Source organism: Macaca fascicularis, chromosome 13 (assembly GCF_037993035.2).
Source record: "Macaca fascicularis isolate 582-1 chromosome 13, T2T-MFA8v1.1".
NCBI classification, from domain to species: Eukaryota; Metazoa; Chordata; class Mammalia; order Primates; family Cercopithecidae; genus Macaca; species Macaca fascicularis.
In genome coordinates, this window is record NC_088387.1 from 85,685,338 (window position 1) to 85,704,336 (window position 18,999).

At 39.2% G+C, this 18,999-nt stretch overlaps 1 protein-coding gene across 11 annotated transcripts in view; it reads right to left on the reverse strand.

The window, feature by feature from the left end:
- Positions 1 to 18,999, reverse strand: part of CRIM1 (cysteine rich transmembrane BMP regulator 1) — a 197,647-nt gene that overhangs the window by 36,787 nt on the left and 141,861 nt on the right. For all 11 annotated transcript variants that reach the window (XM_005576141.4, XM_074011967.1, XM_074011965.1 and 8 more), the window contains 4 exons: positions 14,180 to 14,308; positions 3,752 to 3,908; positions 1,455 to 1,576; positions 94 to 303 (listed from right to left, as the gene is read on the reverse strand). In XM_005576141.4, the coding sequence (XP_005576198.3) occupies positions 94 to 303; positions 1,455 to 1,576; positions 3,752 to 3,908; positions 14,180 to 14,308 (618 nt within the window). The remainder of the gene's footprint in view (positions 1 to 93; positions 304 to 1,454; positions 1,577 to 3,751; positions 3,909 to 14,179; positions 14,309 to 18,999) is intronic.

Sequence of the window (18,999 nt, forward strand, 5' to 3'; positions counted from 1 at the left end):
CCTCCAACCTCCCCAGAGTTACAAATGTGTCTAGGCCCCTGCAAGGCAGAAGTCATTTGCTTATGGAGCACACAGATGGCAGCCAGCTTTTACCTGCACATGATGGGCAGCACTGTCCAGGGTGAATGGTGGGGTTGCCACAGGCAGGCACCGGGCAGGTGATCAGGGCACACATTTCCCGTCCATTGAGACAGTAGCATTCCCGGCACCCATCATGCCAGCTCTCCTCATTTTTATGATGATGACCATCCACGGTGAGACAAGTGCCTGACAGGATGGGTGGCCCAGCTGAAGCAGAGACCTCTGGACAGACAGAAGGCAGCCTGGTAAAGAAGTGGCTATTGCATAGGAGAAACAGCCTGCGGAGTCTGTACATGGACTGGACCCTGGCCACCAACAATTATGTCTACACAGGATAGTTTGTGATATGAGACATGTTCATGAAAAGAATTTAAGTCAATATGCTCTCAATTTTGAAAAAAGAGGAAAAAACCTGCAAATAGTTTCTCTCCAATTGGTAGGATGATCGCTGATTTTTTATTTCTTCTACTTTACTTTCTCTTATTTTATACAACAAACAAGCACTGATTTTATAACAAATGTTACACATATGTTGAATGTATTCAGAATAATCATTCTAGAAGCTTCAACCAATGAGGACATCCTGGGCCCCTTGCAAATAACAGAGTTTGTTCAGCAGAACAATTAAAACAGTGACTAGATTTTTGTTTACTCCAACCCCTTAGAAACACCATTAAGGTGGTAACTGTCCAGTTTTGAAAAATCGTAAAACAAAGTTTAGGAATCTTTTATAGTTTAATCTGTGGATCATGCTGACAACTACAACATACAGGGACAGGCAGCAGGGGTGGAGCTGGGGTAAGGGCAGAAACAGCGGTCAGGGCGCATGCTCAGTGGCTTCAGGAATCTCCCTGGAGAAGCCTCAAGCAGCAGGGATACCTGGGCTCTGTGCTTATTCACAGCTGTGGGCTGGCATGTGCTTATTCAGCCAAAGGCTAAATTCTCATGGAAAACTGTTATCTGGAAATACAGAAGCTAACTTTTGAGCTATACCCACCCTCTAGAACTTTGAAATGGGGATATTTACTGTTGCAATTTTATGGATTGTACTCCTGAACAGAGAGAGGCTCTATAGAGGTTGAGATAATTGTGCTTTACGCTAAAGTTCCTGATACGAGTAAAAAGAGCCAGGAAGTGATTAATTTAGTCAATGTGCTTGTCCATCATACGCTTACTTTACATTCTAGTCTAAGCTTTTACTTCATAAAAATGAAAGGAAAATGGAGTCCTGTGGGACAGTCCCACAGAGACTGACATTTGTGTCAGAATAGGCAGCAATCACCGAAACCATTTCATTTACAGGGTGTCCTTCTGTTCTTTGTTTCGGTGCCCCTGGCTGCTTTGAGGGGGAAGGGCCATGTGTATACACTTACCTCTGCACTTGCAGATAAGACAGCCGTGACTGTCCTGCTGGAAACCCAAGGGGCAGATCTTACTGCATGACAGCTCTGGACATTTCTTACAACGGCAGATGTCACAGCCGTGCTTATTCTTCCTGGGTAATTAAAATTTTGTCAGAGGTCAGAAAATCAAAATGTCTCAGATGATGCCCAAGCACTCAGACCAAGGGTCAATAAAGTGATATTGCTATTAAACAGAATGATTTGACTTTTGCTCTCAAAGACTCCTGGGGTATGGGTAATTAGCACCCTGTGGCCATGACCACCACTCACTCATGACCAAGGCTGAGAGTTGCCCAAGCACTTGTGCGCTTCTAGGACGTGGCTCTCAGAATCCCAATGACATGACTGTTGATTTAATTAGGGAGAGTGGTACACCACAGTAAAAAGATGAATGTGAAACTCCATGAATAGGAAAGTGAAGGAGATTTTGTTGGTTTATCTGTTTATTCATTTGTTTCTCCATCCATCCATCCATCCATCCATCCATCCATCCATCCATCCATCCATCCACGCACCCACCCACCCCCCCCACCCACCTACTGATCCATCCATCCATCAATCTCTCCCTCCCTCCTTTCTGGAAGTATCTACTGCATGCATAAAGTAATTCTTTAGTCAGAAGGTTACATAAAAGGGGCACCAACTGCTGCCTTCATCTTGACACTCCCATGTGGTGTCTGGCCAGGAATTCTCTTTTGGTATGTGTCCTTAAAGCATGTGTTCTAGTCAGTATAATATTCAGTTGTCCAAGGTGTCCAACTGGGTCCTCCCTGAATGTGCCGGCAGGAATACAAAGTGAAATTCACAATCATCTAAGAGACTTTTCTCCAAGATGACGGTTGGATTTGAACAAAGCCTTGATTCTGAACTGTCATGATACTGTAGCAAGTGGTTGCAGCTACTATTGTGGTAATACTACTTCATTTTACATGAGCAGTTAGGTTAAAAAATAATACTCTTATTGGCATCATATTCATATTTTAGGATTAAGAATGATGATGATTCATTATTTTATCTGGGGAATTTTAAGGAACAATGTTTCCAATTTAATTATCCAATGAAAATTAGAAAGAAGACCTCTCCCTAAACTAGAATTTTTAAAGGAAGAATGAAAAGGATGACTGACAGAAGATGAGAAGAGATGATGGGTCTAAGTCCCTTATAATTACTAGTACTAGGCTGGGCACAGTGGCTCATGCCTGTAATCCAGCACTTTGGAAGGCCGAGGCAGGCTGATTGCTTGAGCCAGGAGTTCCAGATCAGCCTGGGAAATATGGTGAAACCCCATCTCACCAAAAAATACAAAAATTAGCTGGGCATGGTGGCACATGCCTCTAGTCCCAGCTACTTGGGAGGCTGAGGCTGAGCTGGGAGGACTGACAGCCTGGGAGGTTGAGGCTGCAGTGAGCCATGCTTGTGCCACTGCACTACGGCCTAGGTGACAGAGCAATACCCTGCCTTAAAAAAAAAAAAAAAAAAAGAATTTCTAGCACTCACATACACTCACATAAATATACCAAGTTGGAAAGACAGATTGAAATGAAAGACAGCAAAGGAAAAAATATAAATTAAGGTGATTTTTCTAAAGGTATCAACTTGATATAAAGGCAAATACAGGTGCTTATACAAACACTAAAGAAACAAATATGAAGTGTCTATTTCTGCCCTCCCCCACCGGAATAATCTAGATTCTCATGGAGTTTGACTCAATAAGGTGTATTAAAATAACAAAAGTCATGACCCTTATCTCTAAGAAAATTCATAAAATCTAACACTAGATAAAGAAAAAAATACGAAATGCTGACTAGTTCCCAGGTGAGACACCTAGGCATGGCAGGTAAGGATGCATTATATTTCAAGTGAGTGGGGGTCGGTCTTCAATGGATCTTAGAGTATATGTTAAATAAATGATCACAGACAGACCCTGGGACAGGTGTGAAGGGCTGTAGCATTTCCAACACTGGGCCCTCACAATTCCATCTCCTAATCTCGCCAGCAGTGTCTAAAGGACTCTCCTATGGGAAAGTCTCACACAACAGGCACAAAGCGTGTGTCTGGCCCACCTCCATAAAAAATAAGAGTTAAATCTGATTCTTTTCTTTGGAGATACAACCTTTTCCGCGCTTTCTGAATCACCTAACAAGTATAGACATTCTGGGCTCAATACATCATAGATTAATTCACAAACAACATATAAAACAAAATGCGTAGAAACATTTCGCCAAGTTGCACTTCATAATAGCTTTTCTGAATTAAGAAATACATACAGCAATCCAAGTGGACAATACTTGTCACAGATTATGGGTCTGCACTTCTTGGGCCTTGGGCGGCACTCACAGATCTCACAGTTTTGGGCATCAGTTAGGAAACCGAAGGGACAGTCCAAGGTGCAGCCTTGTTTACGTTCTGAGCACAGTTCCTCGCCTGTGAAGACACAGAGACGGCAGGTTTCTTCCAAAGACGAACAGAGCAGAACACTTCGATGCTAAAATACCCTCCCCGAATCCTCCACTCTTGCACAGATTCCAATTTCTCAGCTCTACCATGGCCCTGGTTATCATTAAAAAGCACTGACTGTGCTATTTCATGGTTATCACATGACTCCATGCTTTGGTGGTAATAAACAAAATAAAGTCCAACTTTGAAATGCACAGATTTCTAAAGTGTACCCAAATCTGGTAGGCTCTGAGTGAAGAACAAGCTGATAACTATTACAATTAATGACTCAGATAATTTTTCCATGAACTTTATAAATCACTTTAAACCACTGATGACCATTTATGTTATGTGGGAATTATAAATTTACAGTCCAATTTTCATTATATGTTTTATTTCTGTTGCATGTCCATAATAATGCATGTCCTTTTTTCTTTTTTTTGAGACAGAATCTCTCGCTCTGTCACTCAGACTGGAGTACAGTGGCATGATCTTGGCTCACTGCAACTTCTGTCTTCTGGGTTTAAGTGATTCTCCCACCTCAGCCTCCCGAGTATCTGGGATTACAGGCATGCGCCACCACGCCCAACTGATTTTTGTATTTTTAGTAGAGATGGGGTTTCGCCGTCTCTGCTAAATGTTGCCAGGCTCATCTTGAACTCCTGACCTCAAGTGATCTGCCTGTCTCAGGTTCCCGAAGTGTTGGGATTACACGTGTGAGTCACTGCGCCCATCCCATAACGCCTGTTTTTAAATATTCACATGATAATTACCTTTATGGGTGTTAGATATATATCATATAACACTGCATATTGTATGCAGCATAAGGGATTTCTTACTACTCCTTTAAAAAAGTACATCTCTTACAACATGCTAGTAATTAAAATATTCAGTGTTTTTTCTCTATGGGCTGACAAATACCCATGTATTTGGATATACTTACATAATAGGCTTTTTAGTTAACGAAATGTGTGTGTTGAAAAAAATACTCATATTAATGTTTAAGTAACCACTATTTGAAGTGTTCAAAGTATCCCCTGTTAGCAGAACCTGGAGTGGTGTTTAACTGTCCTCTGCTAGTCAGTTACACTATTTTAGAAGAACAAAAAACGAAAGTAGCAATGGTGACTAGCAACATTACTGAAGTTATTAGCCTAATAGAAGTCTTCCAAAATGATTTTTAAAAGGTTATATAAGGCTTACCAGAGAAAAGGGAAATAGAAATGTTTAAGGTTAAAAAAAAAGCATGCTTTATTATATAAATTAAGCAAGCTGAGATCTGTGTGAATTAAATGTAGAATTTGAAAGACAATCAAATTTAAAGAAGGGAAGTTAATATGGTGATGGCCAAAGTATGGCAATATTTGAGTATTGTTCTACATGGACTGGTGAAATGGGAAGCGGAGTCTATTATTGGAATAATGAACACATTTTTATTTTATCTGGACATCCTTTAAGCATGAATACTGTAATAACACATAAGTCACTGGGAAAAACAGAATGCATCTGTCCCCTCAAAACACACTTATAATCTAAAATTAAACCTTAACTACAATGAATAGGTGAAATGGGTCCGTGTTTTACATAAATATTTCAAGATAGCGTCTTTTGTGAATCTTAGTTGGCAATATTTGCATATTTAATTTGCTATCTTTTAAGAAGGAAAATGTGATTTATGGTATAATTTTCTACTCTATCATTATCATAAACCTTTTATTACACATATAAATATAACCTCATGGGCCTGTATTACACTGCAAAGCAACTGATTACTAATTTGCATCCTTAGAAGAGAACTTCTAAATGGTTCATTTAGAAATTTGTAATTATATGACTCGAAAGGTCATAATTTTTCATTCCCCATTATTAAGGGAATGGTGAAAAAAGAAGACTTTATTAGCCATGTTTCTCTAACACAGAGATCTAAATTGTGAACCCATTTTTCTGTCACAAGAACTTTTAGGTCATGACCACAAATGGATTATGTTGGGAAACAGATGAATTAAAAACACCCTGAAAACTTCCCAGAGTCAGTCAATATCACTTGGGATTAAATTCCTTGAAATTTTGGAGCCTGAGCACCTTGGTGCCTTTATTTTTCTGGTCCTGCAATAAAAGGAGTTTTTCCATAGACCTTGATCTAGAATGTGCTTCACCTTTAAAGAAAACTGCTGTGTCTCCATTTAAGTTTAAACAACGTGATAAAAACTAGTCTGTAATCTACCTCTGCTTTGCAATGGAAGGGAATTTCAAAGAAAGGCTGGTGCATTTAAATAAAAATACAGGACATTCATTAGAAGGAGACTGGCTATGCCTCCTACAGTGGGATGCCCTAGTGCTGCCCTGAACTGGGAACATTCCCCTGCATGCTACGCTCTGGCCCATCTACATGCAGCTTCCCAACAGAGGGAGCTCTAGGCCCAGGCCCTGGTATCTTTAGGCACACTGTATAGGGACTACAGTGGTATTTAGTACAGAGTGGGTATTCCACAACATTTGCTAAATAAATGCATCAATGTTCTTGTTACCTACTCCTCCACTGTCATGAAGACTGCCATATTATCAGAGAAATGACAGCATGAAAATAACTTACTCTGATAACACTGAAATTTTCCTGAAATACTGGCACTTGCCAAAACATCTCAAAATACCATCTTCTAGTTCAGAAATAGACAACATTAAAGACTGGAAGGTAGTCTTAAATCCACATATGTCAATTATGAAGTTTTCTTAAGAGAAATGTATCATGGCAAACATTTAAATACAGAGCAGACTGACTGCAGCTGGCTTGAACCTGTAATCCCAGCACTTTGGGAAGCCGAGGTGGGAGAACTGCTTGAGGCCAGGAGTTTGAGACCAGCCTGTGCAACATAGTGAGACCCTGCCTCTGCCAAAAAATAAAAAATTAGCTGGGTGTGTGGTGAGTGAATGTAATCCCAGCTACTTGGGAGGCCGAGGCAAGAGGACTACTTGAGCCCAGGAGGTTGAGGCTGCAGTGACAGCTATGACTGCACAACTGCACACCAGCCTGGGTGACAGAGCAAGAACCTGTGTCTTAAAAAAAACAAAAAGAAAAACAATAAAAACCATAAATAAAGAGTAGAACAGAGATTAGAAAAACAGTATTCATAGAAGGGTAGGGGTTTATTTGTAAAGCTTCAGTACATCACTTGAGGCAACCATGGAGAAAAAGGTGGCTTTATGTTCATAATTTTTCAGCATTATGACTTTACTGTGATCTAAAACTGCTTTCTAATCCATGGGGAGAAGTTACTATTGAAGAGAAAGTGATGAATAATGGCAAAGTACAGGGCCTGTACACCAGTGCCGGTCGATAGCAACTATGTAGTAAACACTCTGTTCATTCTGGAAAAAAAGAAATGTTTGCTCCTATGCTCAACACGTGATGCAGCTGTGGGGGGCGCCATTCATTCTTTATTATATATAAACACAATGTAACCTCCATGGAAAACACACTGTGGATGGTGTCCCCTAGAGGAGCGCTGCATACTTCTGCATCTCTTCGCTGTAGTACAGCAGGTCCTCAAACAGCAGTGGTTTTGTTCAATGTCATTGGGTCATAACTTTAACAAGGGGAATAAAAATCAGTTCTCGGTTGGGGCCACTCTCTGTGTGGAGACTGCATGTTCTCTCCACGCTGTGTGGGATAAGCATATGAGCATATTAGGTGAACTGGAGTGTCTACATGGTCCTAATCTGAATGTGTATGTGTGTGTGTGTGTGTGTGAGAGAGAGAGAGTATGTGAGAGTGTGTGTGTGTGTATGTGAGAGAGAGAGAGAGAGAGAGACTGTGTGTGTGTGTGTGTGTGAGAGAGAGTATGTGAGAGTGTGTGTGTGTGAGAGAGAGCGTATGTGAGAGAGAGAATGTGAGAGTGTGTGTGTGTGAGAGAGAGAGAGAAAGAGAGTATGTGAGAAAGAGAGTATGTGAGAGAGAAAGAGTGTGAGAGAGAGAGAGAGAGAGAGAGAGAGAGAGAGAGTGTGTGTGTGTGTGTGTGTGTGTGTGTGTGTGTGTCAGTGTACCCTGCAATGGGATGGTGTCCTGTCCAGGGTCGATTCCCACCTTGCAGCTTGCAGAGCTGCTGGGATGGACTCTAGCTACCCTCAACCCTGGCCTGGAATAAACATTTTGGAAAATAAATGAGTGAATAAATACAAATTCTTACAAAATAAAAATGCTTTAAAGCAGGCGATAATCACACAAACGTACAATAAACAATGCAGGACAAAAGGGTTCAGTGAGCCTGCCACAGTGGGTATTGTACGTGTTTGAAATGCATGGCAGAAGGAGGTGCTCCTTACAATGTTTGCTTTGCAAACATTTATTCGTTGATTTAACACAGCACCACTACAACTACTATCACTCACTGATTCAATAAAAATGGGGAATCACCATTGTACTTGTTTTTGGTTAATCTTTCTTAAATGTATATATAACTTATACTTACTTTAACTTTTACTATTAGAAATGTTTTAGGTCTTTATTTAGAAGTTTGGTGATGTTTTCGTGACCAGAAATATAAGGTAGGAACTTAACTCTTGTTTATATCAATTAGCCTCTGGTAAAACTGGTTTTGTTACATGTCAATTCACAAAAGTCATAGTTTCCAAGAATCTACAGAGGATGTTAAGTGAGGACTTACTGTATTTTAAACTCTTAGATACTGGCAATTCCTACAAACCTATTATCAGTTCAGGATGGCCATGAAGTTCCCAAGACTATTAAATACAGAAATGCAACATTACAAATGGTGGTCCCAATTTTGACCCTGATAGGTGTTAGTTTAGAATTACAGTGAAATAAAACAAGGAGCCTGCCTCCCTATATCCAATGCTGCAACCTTCTTGTGATGTTTGATTCAGATACATATTTCATGAAAAATATGAAGGCTCTTTCCTCTCTGCTGACTGATGCAAAATTCTACATGCCTGCATCAGTTTCTAGAAAAAGCATTATTAACATCTAAAATTAAAGAATGTTAAAACTGGAAGAGAAGTTACAAGTAATCTGATCAAGTCCACTTGATTTAAAGATGTGTACACTAAGATGCCAAAAGATTGATGGTACTTAATTCATACAGATGCCTTTCATACAGAGTTCATGTACTAAGCGGGTATATTATGTCTATTAGCAACAGACACTGGTTAAAGAGCAATGTTGTTAAAAGCTTGTATCAATAAAGTGTTAGGTTACTAGTGGCTTTATACCATTTTATTTATTTATTTATTTATTTTTTATTTAATTTTTTAGCTTTATATCATTTAAAAATAATTTTAGTTTTAAACTTTTGTTGCTATCGTACTTTTAAAAACATTTTTTATTCTAACCATGTTTTTGAGGAACTGAGTCAGGGATAATGTAAACTTTCCGTATGTCCTGGATGTATACTACTTTTCTTAGTGTTACAAGAATGTTATTTGTTACAGATTAAAACAGTAAACTACAATATGTTTGAATGAAAGAATTCTGTGTCATATACTTGTCACATACTTTTGAAGGACATGTTTCTACAGGGTTTTGTTTTCAATCCTAATGTGACTGTCTACAACAGGCTAGATTATGTTGTATCTCTTTACAACATATTAACATATGACTAATATTACCAACAAATTACCAATGTAAGTCAAGGGTAAGGACTATTTTTAATCTTCTTTGTATCCCTACAGAGCTTAGCCTATAGTAGGCACTCAACAAATGCTAGATGAATAAAATAATGAATGAATGAACTAACAACAAATCAATGAAGACAGGAGAAATATTTGTGGGGTGCTGGCCTTGTTTTAAGAAATCTTGAAGGCCCAGGTGTGGTGGCTCACACCTGTAATCTCAGCACTTTAAGAGACCGAGGCGGGCAGACTGCTTGAGGCCAGGAGTTCATGACCTGCCTGGACAACATGGCAAAACCTTGTTTCTACAAAAAAATACAAAACAAATGAGCTGGGTGTGGTGGTAGTGCCTATAGTCCCAGTTACTTGTGAGGCTCAGTTGGAAGGATCGCGAGTGTCCTTAGAGGGCAGGAAGAACTGGAGGCAGGGTGATGGGGAGGGAACAAAGTGGGGCGGGGACGCTGGGGCTTTCCATGTCAGCTAGCTTGGGCTGACTCAGAAAAAGATGCTATAAAATAGTTACAGTGCCGGGGGAAACAACAGCCATATGCCAGCCAAAGACTTAGCTTTGTATTCATTCATTTATTTAGTTCTCAAAATGAGCCATTAGTTTGGTACTATTATTTGCCCTTCACATATGTGGACACAGAGTCTCAAAGAAGTAAAGCAACTTGCCTTTATTACCCATGTGCAAGTCAGCATAATTTGTGGTGGACCCAAGATTCAAACCCAGGCAGTCTGACTCCAGTCACACTTTCAGCTTCTGTGCAACACAAAAGCTGCTGTGCAGAGCCTGAGAGGAGAGTTGCATACGATCATAAGAATCTGACAAAACCCAGGACCAGGAAATTTGGTTTGATTTGACTCACATCCCAAAGGTGTGGCTTCCAAAGTTGCCCAATAACTTGGATTGCTAATAGGAATGGGGGAGGTGACAGCAGAATGCTGTATGTCTAGACTTCTGTACAGGACAAACTGAAAAATTCCAATTAGTGTTGAAGTAAGCCTTTAGGTATACGGTGGGGCAGTGAGCGAGATGACAAGACTAACTCATGTCAAGAAGAATCCAAAATGAGATGGATATATTATTAGAATAGCAAGACCTCAAAGGGAGACCTCAGGCAAGAATGATACCCACAGGCATCTCTGATCCTGAAGGTTTCTTTTATTCACTCAGTCAGTATCTGCTGAGCACCAAGGAGAGCCCTGGAAGACGGGCAGTTCTTACTCTACTCTGGTGTGAACATAAGCCTGGGTTCTGCTGAAGGACCAAAGCTTCCTATTAAAATAATTGAGATTTGTAAGTTATAGACTTTGGCTTAAAGTAGTGATATTTCATGAGTATTTATGCTACAGGAGACTTTTTCCTTAGGGAAGGTCTTGCATTTTTAGTCATCTTTGTGGCCTTAATACCTAGTATGCTACCTAGAATGTGGCAGGTGCTCTGTTTATATTAGGTGAAGAAAGAAGGGAAGGAAGAAAGACCAGCTATCTCTACAAATGGGTAAAATTTGCAAATAATAAATTTATTGATACAAAATGCAACAGTCTCCTCCTGTACGTAATTTCTTCCTAAGTGTGAATGAAATGGAGGTGCACTCAGGTAGCACAAGCTAATGTTCCTTTTAAAATGCCAAATAAAACACTAACCTAAAGATAGGGTAAATATGCATCTTCCTTATAGTCTCAACTTGCCAAATGACTATTTGCCAGTGACTATTTGCCAAGGGACATATTTTGACTTCCTTCAAAGGCAGTTGAGGGAAACTGCTTCTTTTAACTTAATGATGAAAGATTCCGTGTGAAGTGACCGAAGTCTTAGATAAGCATGACCAGGTGGCCAAGATTTCACAATAGCAAAACCCAGGTGCAAGTGTAGGTGAGGTGACTGGACACAATGAAATCTGTATTTTTAGACTTTTTAAAAACTCAGAAAAAATGAATATATATGATCCCATGTTAAGAAAGACATAGCTTTCTTAATTTTGTAAGAGGCATTAGAAGGATTAAAATATAAACACTTCATGACAATTACTAATTATCTTGTTGAAAAAACAAGGTTGGCCATTTGAGAAAACCTGGGCTGCCAAGGCAACTCCGTGACCTTGGCTTTCTAAAGGGAGGTATAAAAGGCAACAGGGACTGACCCTTCCCTAAAGAGAATTAAGTGTAGGAAGTCAGGACACCCCGAAATGGATAGAGCCTTATAGGAAATTTAAAGATGGCAGTAACTACAAGCTTAACAAGAGTTTTTGTTGTTGTTGTTTTTTGAAACAGGGTCTTGCTCTGTCACTCAGGCTGGAGTGCAGTGGCACAATCACGGCTAGCTGCAGCCTCCACTTCCCAAGCTTAAGAGATCTCCCCACCTTAGACTCTTGAGTAGCTGGAACTACAGGCCCTCGCTATCATGCCTGGCTAGCTTTTGTATTTTTTTGTTGTTGTTGTTGTTGTAGAGATGGGGTTTTGCCATGTTGCCCAGGCTGGTTTCAAACTCCTGAGATCAAGCAGTCCATCCACCTTAGCCTCCCAAAGTGCTGGGATTACAGGCGTGAGCCACCATGCCTGGCCAACAAGCGTTTTATAAACTCAGTTTTAGCACTAATGCCACTGCAGATAGTATGATGGTCACATGTAAACTGAGGAAGTAGAATGGCTTAACACCTATTTTGTATCTTCTTCAAAAAATATTTTCATAAAAGTGACAAATGATTAAGGTTAAGTGGTATGTTAAAGCCTGAGATAATTGATAAATCAGAAAGTGAGCATGTGTCTATATTGAGTCCAAGCCTCTGAGCCATGGTAATTATACCCACAGGACCAAAGCCTGCTTATTACAGAACCACTATTATGTTTGAGAGAGATCGAAGAGAATGGAAAGAGATTTAAGAAAATAGGCCAAATGTCAATTCAAAAGGGACAAAATATTCTAAAAACTACACAACTTGACACTCACAACTGAAAATTCTTCAGAAATAATTGTTAAATATGTGATTTGTGACATTTAAGGGGAATAAAGCACTGACTACCAGGAGCCAGTACAGATTCTGGCAAAACAAGCCAGGCCCCTATAACTTCAGCTCATTTTAAAAATAGAGTTTCCAGCAAAGGAATGCTCTGATGTATTTTGTAATATATTTTGACTTCAGACAAGATACGGGCCAAGTGTTTTTCAAGATTTCTTGTGGAGATATATGTTGTCAGCTAAATAACTCTACTCAAGGAGTGATCAGCTATGTTCACCATCATTCTGCAGGTCTTTGTCCTTGGTTCTGTACAGTTTATTTTAATTCAGTGATTTAGATAAGGACATGTAAGCTGTGCTTATTTAATATAAGCTGGGAGGCATAAAGCATAAGATCACATTGTCAAGATTCAAAAATATCCCAAGTAGTCAGAAAATGGTTTAAAGCGATTAGGATAATTTATTGTTATATTTGGCTGGGTATATATTATCACTAAAAAAAAAAATCAAACGTTCTATTATACAACAGATAAGAACCACCTAACAGCAGGTGATGTAAAAAAGTTCCTAGTGTTTTTAGCTACTTATAACTTCAATATCAGCCAACGAAGTGCAATTCAAGGAGCTAATGCAAACTTAGGCCACACAAGTAGCACTGTACTCAGTAGACCAAATTTTGGAATACCTTTTTATTTTTGAGACAGTGTCTTGTGCTGTCATCCAGGCTGGAGTACAGTAATGCGCTCTCAGCTTACTGTGACCTTTGTCCCACCAGGCTCAAGTGATCCTCCCATCTCAACCTCCTGAGTAGCTGGGACCACTGGTGCACACCACCATGCCTAGCTTTTTTTTTTGTATTTTTGGTAGAGACAGGGATCTCGCCATGTCGTTCAGCCTGGTCTTGAACTCCTGAGCTCCAGTGATCTGCCTGCCTTAGCCTCCCAAAGTGCTGAAATTATAGGCGTGAGCCACCCTGCCTGCCTATTCTGGAGTATCTTGATTGTGGGCCACGTTTTATGTAAAGACAATGACATATTGTGTGTCAAAGGATGGAAAAGATCAAGAAAGTTCTAGAAACTGTCACCCGAGGAATGGTCAAGGGGAATGAGGATGTTTATCCTGGCAGAAGAATTAGGGGAATTCAAAATGGTTTTAACATATATGGGGTGTGTGTGTATGTATTATTTTATTTTTTTCTGGAAGAAATGCAATATACTCTTCTGTACTCTAAAGGGCAGGGCCTAGACACTTGATTGGAATCTACATGGAGCCAGAGCTGGGGTCAACAAAGTGAAGCACAGTCTAAGGATTATGGCTGTCATATGTGGAATGTGACACTGTGTGGGTGACCTCCTTGTCACTGGATGACCTGGCGAGTATACTAAAGGGAGAGCCTTCTGGGTGGCTGGAAGGATGCACTCCAAAGTCATTCCAGGTGGCACTCCTAATGCAACTGGACATCAAGGAAACAGAGACAAAAACCACAAAAAAGAAGCAGCTCCTTTCTCCCAAATGATTATGTATTTGTTTGTGTTAAAAACTTTTTTCCCCCTTTTTTCAGGTTGTCAAGGGAATGTCTGAACAAGAGTGAAAAAGATATTCAATTACACAATCTGCTTTGACAATATCATATTAGGCCTCAGAAAAAACATACAGTCTTCTGTCTACTCACTGTTTATGCACTGACAGGTCCGACAACCATTGTGATCGCGTTTGAAACCATTAATGCAGTCCTTCCCTGTCAGAGTGCAGTTTGATAATTCCCCACAAGCAGGTGGATCAACTGTGATGATGGTTGGTTCTAATAATAAATAGAGAAAAAAATAATCAATGAAACATATGGTTATCTTTTAGATGCTATTCAATTTTTGAAATTCCACACCATAATGTTAAAAAAATCGAATCAACAATTGTCATCAAATCCTAAACTTTTATGCTCTAGTAATATCTTTAACCCCTGAAACAGATATATTTGTGTTCAGATTTTTGAAAACATGAACACTACTTCTTTGTGTTTGAGCAGTTCATGCAGTTTTTGGTACCTTCACACAATTCTTCTCTGATGGTCACCACTACTGGAAGCAGACAAGAGAGGTTAAAATGAACTCCATTTAAATTGTTAACTGCTCTTCTATTTCTTCCTGATGTTTTCCGGTTTGTTTTTTATAATAATCAGGATACAGCTGTCAACTATCAATTATCTCACTCCCATTCTGTAATACTTCTGAAATCTGTTACTATTTTTTTTCCAAATTAATAAATCAGTTTTTGAGACTAGTTTAAAACACCTGAATTTCTTTTATCTTTTATGTGACACTCCCTCACTTATGACAGATGATACGACAGATAACTATACACTTATCCTCAGGGCCCAGGGACTTGTGGGAGTGGCAGAGGGAGATACACGCATTCAGGAGAAAGAGTGGGCAGCCATGCTGGGAATAGGGCACGAAACAAAGCCAGACCAGAGGCGACGCTTTACCTTACCTGCCACATTAATGAAGAACTGCTTTGGGTAATAACAGTAACTACATATACTTACATAAAGCACAGTACGTGTTTACATAAGGTTTAAAGTGCTGTTCATAAATGCCCTCCAGCTTTACCATATTCCAGTGAGGTGGGTGCTATTATTATCCTCAATTTACAGATGAGGAAATCTAGCACACTGACTTGCCCATGGTTACAGTATTAGTTTGTGGTGGACCCAAGATTCAAGTCCAAGCAGTCTGACTCCAGTCACACTCTCAGCTTCTGTGTGACATAAAATCTGCTGTAATGATACCTGTTTCTCAACGCATCAATAAGGGACAGTTTATAAAATGCCAGGTTGTGAGAATGGTGTTGCCAAAGGAAACAGAGGCACTGACAAACTTATGCAACATCTTTTCAACCAAAATATAGTAACGTCTTCAAAGTAAGCTGTTGCTCACAATATCTTTGTGAAAGAGCTGAGTACAGAATATCTCTACCTACATTTTCACAGATGGAAAATATGAGGTGCAGAGGGGGTAACTGGCTTATCTAAGTTTACATAGCAACTCAGTAGCAGGCTGGGAATAGAACAGAACAGAGGTTCTTAACCTCCTGTCCAACACTCTATCCATTAGTCCACACTGTCTTCTCAAGTTTCATCTCCTGTTACCAGGGAAGAGAGATCAAAATAAGTGTTTTAGCTGCCACTGCTGAGATCAAGAGTTCTAAATTTTTATCCATCTACTAAAAGGGGACAGAGATTCAACTCTTCACAGGTAGCAGGCAACGATGACTTACTAGAGAGATGCTTAGATCAGCATTCTCCCAGTAAAAATATGTATAAAGTGAGTATAGCACATTCTCTATTTTTATTACAAAGAACAGCATCTTACTAAAATTTTTATATAAACTTTTCACTGCTATAGTTTCTAATGTCCTTCAATAACCAAGGTATTCTTTCTGATAACTGTAAACATCAAAAAGTAACTAAAGTTTAGTTGTTTTAAGATGTCCTGAGTTAGACACAGTATTGCTGCTCCCCTTCATTCTCTTAAAATTTACTGTAAACATCTTTAGTTCTCAAACCTATTAGTCTTTCTTTTATCACCACTTTTATTAGCTACCCCAAATAATGATTCTATTCCAATCTTCAGTACCAAGACTGCCAATGTTTTGTCAAAATTACTCTAACCACAAAAATGAGAGACAGCAGAAGGCAAGTGTCAGGTTTAAGTAAACCCACCACAGGTTATCCCAGTGAGAAAGGACTTCTATGTTCTAGAGTGATTAGGCCAAAGTTGAGGGAAGAATTCTGAACTCTATGCACACTGCTCTCCCAGACAGCTTATGGGTAAACAAATGTCTTAAGTATATCTACGCATACCAAAATCTTCTATTCTTTACTTACATTTAAGATGTGACATTTATGAGAAACTCTTGCATTCAGAAAATATACTATGAAAAAGTATATATTGAAGAAGATTAAACTGACCCTGAAAAATGTGTAATCATCATAGGATAGCATGGAATTTGAGCAGCAGTGAATTTTAGGGATTTATTTAGAGAATCCATTGTCTAACTTTTACAAAGATGATCTTCTACCTCTAAATGATATTTGCTCTCAATAATGATGTATGTGCTGTTTTTTTTTTTTTTTTAAATATATTATGATTAACCATGAGATTGAGGTTGTGATCTGTGGCTACAAAGTGAAAGGAACAAATGGACTGGGTTGTTTGAGGATCAGAACCACAATGCTGACTTGGGCAGCCCCGTATCAGTCATAGAAGCCAATCCATCCAAATGGCTTCAACAGTTACGTACACAGTCACAGATGTACATGTAACACACATTTCTCCAGGAGAGGAAATACGTTCAATTGTTTTCCTAAAATATTCAGCACAACAGGTTTTGTTCACTTGAACAAATAAAATTGCAAGAAAGGGTCATTCAGTATGTGCTGGTGTTATAATGTATGTGTTAAATATTTCAGGTAAAACAAGTCCTACGGGATACCTTCCAAGCCTCAATGCTGTAGCATGCAAGAAGCAAAAAATCATTTTGTGCCTCTAAAATTAATATTTTCCCATTCACTTATGACCTATATTAGATGAAAGAAATGGAGAAGCATAGCCATTTCAAATTTTCACACCCTCAATATTTAACATTAAACACAGAAAAACGCAACAAAATCTTTTATTCATGAAAACTTTCAATTTACTTTAGAACCATTCAATTTCCCCTCGATAGATTAGGCTGAACACAACAATAGTCATTGTGATATGTTAAATATAGCTAGAAGTCTAGGTTTTCTTAAAAAGACATTTTAACGCTTGGCATCTCATTTTATTACATTTAACAAATACATCTCATTTTCCTACTCAGATACAAACTGGAACAAATTTTAAAGGTTTTTTCCGGGTGGTAACACATGTTTCTTGGGTCCTTACTGCTAATATCCTATGTCATTGGAGTAACCGCTGAGTTGTAATAAACACATTTGCAGGCAACTAGTTGTCTCCTGGCATTTCAACTGAAGTCATACATTACAGTCTACTGCCTTTCATCATTCTCCCAACATTTTAGTGCTTGGTTTCCTATCATATGAAGCCATATCCAGAGTAGTTAGATTTCTGTGAGAACAACATTACAACAAAAATATGACCTGTAAGTATATAGATTATCTACCTATTTATAAATTATCTAGAAAAAAATCTCATATTATTGTTAAACATATTTGAGAGTTTGCTTTCAGTCCAATATATTATTATATAATATCAGAACTGGTCCTACTACTAATATCAGGGTGATTTTTTGAGAAACAAGTGACACGAGACAACTGAGATTCAGTTTCTTATGCTAAAGAGTTAACTCCAAAGTGAGACATATTTGACACCGTGCTGAATTAAAGCATTTCAAATCAATATTATATTTATGGTTCTTAAAGAATAATGACCAAGAGCTGGTCAGATTCTTTTTTTTTTTTTTTTTTTTTTTTGAGACGGAGTCTCGCTCTGTCGCCCAGGCTGGAGTGCAGTGGCCAGATCTCAGCTCACTGCAAGCTCCGCCTCCCGGGTTCCCGCCATTCTCCTGCCTCAGCCTCCCGAGTAGTTGGGACCACAGGCGCCGCCACCTCGCCCGGCTAATTTTTTTTTGTGTTTTTAGTAGAGACGGGGTTTCGCCGTGTTAGCCAGGATGGTCTCGATCTCCTGACCTTGTGATCCGCCCGTCTCGGCCTCCCAAAGTGCTGGGATTACAGGCTTGAGCCACCGTGCCCGGCCCAGATTCTTAACATAGCTTTTATCCAAGAGAGTTTCTGGCGGGAGAAGAGGTGATTTTAAAGGATCTAGAATCATGGTATCTCAGTATGACTGTTTTTCATCCAAAAAAAAAAAAAGCTGGAGGGAGTGTCAGCAAAGTATGTGAAACATACATTCTGCTTGTCTAAAAGTTAGAGCATCGTGAAATTTGTTCATCAGGAATTGTTATTATCCCAGAATTGTTATTCTCTAGTCTATGCAACACTGCTTTGAATATGGAAAATACCTGTCGGGTTTTGGTCTGCAGACCAGAAGATTCTCATTTAAATCCTACATATCTGTGCTCCTATATTACATGGGGTATGGCACTGAAATTGTGTGTCAGAGAGTACATGCCTTTCTAGAAGGATGATGGTGATCCCCTATCTTTGATGTGTTTGGTAAACAAAGTTCAATTGAACAGAGGTCCTGCTAAGATTTCTGGAGGCACTGATGCATCCCTGTATGTGATACTTGTTGCTTGGAGCAAAGAAAACTGTCCTCCTTTAAACTGGCTGGGTAGGTATGTGTTAGTAGGCCTCTTTCAGAGGAGATAAATGGTCTTAGATTTAGGAGAATGATGAAATGCTTGCATAAAGGTGGGGTTTTGGAGAGGGGAAATTCAGTGAAGTACTGTTTATAGAATCACCCTGAAATTCTATCTCATCTTGTATTGAATCAGCTGAGGAATTAAAGAAATACCTTAATGTCCTCCAAA